The 6000-nt window shown below is 38.1% G+C and overlaps 1 protein-coding gene across 2 annotated transcripts; it reads right to left on the reverse strand.

The window, feature by feature from the left end:
* Positions 1-2148: 2148 nt before the first annotated feature.
* Positions 2149-3281, reverse strand: LOC120768173. 2 transcript variants are annotated; one of them, XM_040094737.1, is made up of 2 exons: positions 3192-3281; positions 2149-3131 (listed from the first exon to the last, which is right to left on the reverse strand). In XM_040094737.1, the coding sequence occupies exons 1-2, from the start codon at positions 3240-3242 to the stop codon at positions 2478-2480; spliced, it is 705 nt and encodes a 234-aa protein (XP_039950671.1). In that variant the 5' UTR covers positions 3243-3281; the 3' UTR covers positions 2149-2477. The 2 variants fall into 2 exon arrangements, with proteins under 2 accessions (XP_039950671.1, XP_039950670.1); XM_040094736.1 differs by having other exon boundaries at positions 2149-3134.
* Positions 3282-6000: the final 2719 nt, after the last annotated feature.

The following is a 6000-nucleotide window of genomic DNA, read 5'->3' on the forward strand; positions in this document are numbered from 1 at the left end:
AGCAATAAAAACTCATTTTCGATTTTCTTGATGATACGTTATTTTGCATTTCAGGTGACGACATACATACATATATATATATATTATCGTTTGCAGTGTGCTTGTAATAATGTAAAGTAGTTGTAAGTCTAAAGTGATAGTATTTCTAAGAAATACTTAGTCATAAGCAAGTCTAAGTATAAGAAAACGTGAATTAAATGAAATAAATATATATACAAATACATATTTATGTGTATATGTAAACAAAAACAAAAAAAAAGCAATAAAAAACACTCAGTTTACTTATCGCATATTCTTGAATGAAATGAATTTCAGTATTTTTATACTCTCGCAACAATGTTGCTAAGGAGAGTATTATAGTTTTGTTCACATAACGGTTGTTTGTAAGTCCTAAAACTAAAAGAGTCAGATATAGGGTTATATATACCAAAGTGATCAGGGTGACGAGTAGAGTCGAAATCCGGATGTCTGTCTGTCCGTCCGTCCGTCTGTCCGTCCGTCCGTCTGTCCGTCCGTGCAAGCTGTAACTTGAGTAAAAATTGAGATATCATGATGAAACTTGGTACACGTATTCCTTGGCTTCATAAGAAGGTTAAGTTCGAAGATGGGCAAAATCGGCCAACTGCCACGCCCACAAAATGGAGGAAACCGAAAACCTATAAAGTGTCATAACTAAGCCATAAATAAAGATATTAAAGTGAAATTTGGCACAAAGGATCGCATTAGGGAGGGGCATATTTGGACGTAATCTTTTTGGAAAAGTGGGCGTGGCCCCGTCCCCTACTAAGTTTTTTGCACATATCTCGGAAACTACTATAGCTATGTCAACCAAACTCTACAGAAACGTTTTCTTCAGACATTTCCATATACACTTCAAAAATGGAAGACATCGGATAATAACCACGCCCACCTCCCATACAAAGGTTATGTTGAAAATCACTAAAAGTGCGTTAACCGACTTACACAAAACGTCAGAAACACTAAATTTTACGGAAGAAGTGGCAGAAGGAAGCTGCACCCATGCTTTTTTTAAAAATTGAAAATGGGCGTGGCCTCGCCCACTTATGGACCAAAAACCATATCTCAGGAACTACTCTACCGATTTCAATGAAATTCGGTATATAATATTTTCTTAACACCCTGATGACATGTACGAAATATGGGTGAAATCGGTTCACAACCACGCCTTCTTCCAATATAACGCTATTTTGAATTCCATCTGATGCCTTCTCTGTATACATTAGGAACCAATGATGATAGCGGAATAAAACTTTACAAAAATACGGTATTTGAAAAATATGTAAATGACGTATAATGAAATCTCGATTATCACTTTATCATGCGAGAGTATAAAATGTTCGGTGACACCCGATCTTAGCCCTTCCTTACTTGTTTATAATGCCCGCAAGCCTTCAAGTTCAAGTGCACTTATTTTTATCACAGCCAAAATTTTTGGAGGCGCTTTCGCGCTAATTCAATCTTGGCGTCTTGCGGAAGTGATTAGGAGAAACACGAAACTGAACAGTCGGAGATTTTGTAAAATATTTACTGTTGCGGTCAAATTCGTAGTAGTGCTAGGCGTTCTCTTAATATATAGAAAAGTGCCGTTATTTTCTGAAATGCATGTTGAACAAAGACTTCGATTCGCCAAAGAATCTTTAAATTGGTCTTCGTCAAAATGGCGGAACATTTTATGGTCAGATGAACCGAAGATTGTTAAATATGGTGGGAGAGTATAGCGTCAATGTGTAAGACGTTCACCCAATACCGAATAACAGCCGAAAGACAACGATCCCAAGCACATAAGTAAAGTAGCTAAAAGGTGGCTTGAGGAAGTCCCCTGACATCAACCCCATCGAAAATTTGTGGACTGACGTCAAGAAAACAGTAGTCTGATGTAAGCCGACATCGACCAGGCAACTATGTGTGGTTGTGAAGAACGCATGAGAGTCTATTTCCACCGAAAGACGCCAAAAACTGGCTGCCTAATGCCACGACCTGTGCTGTAACACTAAAAAATTAAGGTCACGCAACTAAATACTAATTTCATAAAAAGACAATATACAATTTTAAAAAAAGTAAAAAAAAAAATATTTTACTACATTTTTATCGAAATTTTTTATCGAAAAAAATTATAATTCTTTGAAATTGCTTAAACAATGAGTTTTTTTTTGTGATTTATTTTACTTCCTGTTAGGGCTTATCAGAGTTGTTGCTGATTTTTTTATTTTTACTTTCGGACGTACATTTACAGTTTAACTTTTCGCTATAAACTTAAGTCGAATGGCAAGACTAAATGGGTTTTTTTTTAGGTTTTTAAGAAAACTTTATTCACAGTCGTAGAGAAAATCTAGACTGAACTTCTATCAAACTTTATTAAACTTAAAAGCATTCAAAAAGCACTTACATAACTTAAAAAACTGGGCATCTTGCTTGCAACACTTGGCAAATTAACAATAATTTGTCTCGGTATCAACTCAAGCAAACTCTAGAGCCATCTTCAGAAACTCTTCAAACCCTTTTAACTTATCCTCATTAGTTTTGCTGGCTTTAAAACGCTCATAGAAATCACCCAGACGCTGGTGCTCCGTCCGCTGAGACTCGCTTAGCGAAGCCCAAAACTGCTCAAAGGCTCTGTTGAACCTCCGCACCGCACTATCAACAGCGTTGTTCACATGAAAATGCATTTCGAGCAACTGGAATTTATCAAGAACTTTACTCAAGACGGCAACCTTAATGTCGTCGTCTTTGCGCTCGGTTATGTTGTCAAAATCTGCATACAAATCGGCGATGTCGCGTATTAGTGCTGATCGGCCTTTCAAAGAGGTATCCTTCAAACGCGCCAACAAGCTCGTCAAGCGTGGTGTAAGCTTTCGTATATAGTCGTTATCCTCGGGCAGCGCTTTCAGCGCCTTAAGCACGCCATCGACAAACCGCGCAGTCTCCGTTTGGAGCGTGTCGAAGTATTTTTCTGCGCCATCAAGTGTTGTCACAATCACTGGCTCAAGCGCTTTGATGAAATTTACCTCGTTCGACTTAGTAATTTCGGTTTGATGCAATTCATTTAGTTTTGTGTCATCCACCGCCGCCTGGGCCGTGACGTCGCTCGGCAGGGGGTGCGCGACGATGAGCTGCTATGAAAAGAAAATTCTTTATTATAGCTCTATGACTAACTCTTCTCTGTATTTCACCTGTAGCGTTAAGCATATGCAAAGCAGCAGCAAACCCGTAGATTTTCCCATATTTCTTAGATTTCTGTTCCGCAACCGTTCTGAGGCAACTGTGAGGTGTACTGTTAAGCAGCATTATTTATATATACACTCGTTGTTAAAAGTAATTTTAAAACGACTCGCTCATTCATAATTGTTTCATGTTAAATACGTGTTCTACTCAGAAATACTTAAACACCTTAAGCCCACTTCGAGTTCGCTAACAAGTTTTAAGCTGCCAGACATGCATTATTATTGAAATAGTTGATAAAGCGAGATATAGTCAGATATTACACAAGATTCTTCGAAGTCGAAGCTTAAAATGTAAACATGAATATAAACAGTTAACTAATTAACTGGAAGACGACAGATGCTCAGAATATATTGTCTAATGTTAGAAAAACATTTTGCGATATTAATTCAACTAAAATTGCAGAAAATATGGATTCAGAGGTCTGGAGGACCGTGATATAATTCGATAAATACATACATTTTTCAAGTGGAATGACCTTTCATGCGTCCTTCACGACCCACCAAATTCACTTCAGCTTCCTTCAGCTTTGAGCAGAGGTTAAGGAAGTTAAAGTGCTAGAGGTTAAGAAAGCCGAAGTGAGAGAAAACCCGTCAATTGAGTTAAGTTCAGCTGACTAAGCCGGCCATCTCATAACTTCGACTCCATCTAGAGTAAAAGAGTTTTTTGCATGCTTGGGGTCGTTGTTCTCTTGAAAGACCTATATCAGTGGCAATTTTTATTCAGCGTGTGGTAGCATAATCGACTCCATTATTTCAATGTACAATTTGGCAGTAATGTTTCGAAAAGTCTCCGGCCTAACATAATTTTTTTTTTTTTTTGCAAAATTCATTTTTTTTATTCAACAGAGTTTTCTTTAAGAGTTTATAGCGATTGTCCAACTTTTCGTACAATTTGTCCTTTGCTTCGAAATGGGCCTCAGTTTCAGCGATCACCTCTTCAATCGACGAAAATTTATTCCCAGCGAGCATTCTTTACATAGAGATCTGACAACAGATGAAATAGTTGCTGTTGATGGTCCCTCCTTTTTCAATACAGTCAGTAAAAACTCTTTCATGCGCATCCAAAAATACAGATGCCATAACCTTGCCAACCGACTGTTTCGCTTTGGGGCAGGTTCATCGTGCGCAGTCCACACGTATAACTGTCGTTTGGACTTCGGAGTGAATTTATGGAACCTTGTTTCATCTTATTTCATATATCGACGCCAAAACTTGGGTTTATTACGCTTGAATGTTTCAAAAAACTGCTTCCAATCATCGACTCGTCGTTGTTTTTGGTCAAAAGTGAGCTCGCGCGGTACCCATTTTGCACAAAGCTTTCTCATACCCAAATTTGCGTGAATGATATGACGTACACGTTTACTTGACATGTTTATAGTGCCTGCTATCTCGAACAATTTCACTTTGTGATCATCCAAAATTATTTTGTGGACCTTTTTGACGTTTTCTTCGGTAGCAACTGCTTTTTAGGTGTTCACTGCCTTCATTGTCCTCAGCAACGACACTTAGCAATCCAACTAATTCTTGTTGGTTGTTTTTCCTGTGGCAGTGTCGCGTAATTCGTCAATATGCCAAGCTTTTGCTTCAACCGTAATTTTTGTTCTTCAAAAAGCAAAATTTCTATTTATACATTTCTTTCACAATAACAAAAGTTGCTTCCCGCAAAATGATTTAATTCACAAAATAATGTTCAAATAGCTCTCAAATTTATACAAACCTAGGGCTAACTAAAAAAGATGTGGATTTATTTCTAGTAGCGCCATTCATTATTTATTCTGATCTTCATACATACTCTCGTCATCATAGAAAAATGGCCAATGTAGGTGCCTTCAACAAATTGAGCACATTTTATGATTGAAGTGGCTCCCTTTAAACTCATTTTGAATATATTTTAGGTATAAAATGGGTTCTCTACACCAACACATTTGCACGTAGATGAAGTGTTCACAAATGAAACTATTGTCGGGACGAAAGCTATCGCGGACTTTTCTGCACATATTTCTTATAAGCATGTGCATAAATACAAATAAGTACCGTTACATTACATATACATAAAATTTCCAGATATTATATTTATGTATATACATACTAGCGTTGCTAATAATATTTTTAAGTAGACCTTTGTGCATGTGTGTGTTGGTGTCCCACATATGGGCGAGTACTTGTGCTAATACAATATTTCCAAGATCGGAATAATACTGTACGGTTCCTGCAAATATGAAAATCAGTTGGCTTTTGTACGCGTCGCGGCTTACATACTACTTACGGAAGAGCGAAAATATTAAATAATTACTAAAAATGCGCTTATCTAATTTGTGGTTACTGCTGATCCTGCTTGGCATGATAAGCTACTCTTTTGCACTTAACGGTGAGTGCACGGTGAGAAAAGGCAATCGACGTGTACGCATTTGTTGTAAAGGATACATTAAAGTGAGAACTGGGTGCGAACCTTACTGCTCTAAGGGCTGTGAGAATGGGATTTGCACTAAGCCGGAAATGTGCGAGTGCAGTACCGGCTATGCGCTGAACGCCACTGGGGTGTGTGATCCAGTTTGTACCAGCGGTTGACCAAATGGTCGGTGCGTTGCGCCAGAAACCTGTAAGTGTAACGAAGGATATCTTATGAGCGCTCCGAACGTCTGTGATCCAGTTCTAACAACAACGCTATTGGCTAGCTCTTTTGATAATGACGACGATAGCAATGATGACTATGGTGATAACGGAAAAGCGAGAGGCGAAGCAGAGTATCGTTGCAACC

Source organism: Bactrocera tryoni, chromosome 2, assembly GCF_016617805.1.
Source record: "Bactrocera tryoni isolate S06 chromosome 2, CSIRO_BtryS06_freeze2, whole genome shotgun sequence".
Taxonomy (NCBI): Eukaryota; Metazoa; Arthropoda; class Insecta; order Diptera; family Tephritidae; genus Bactrocera; species Bactrocera tryoni.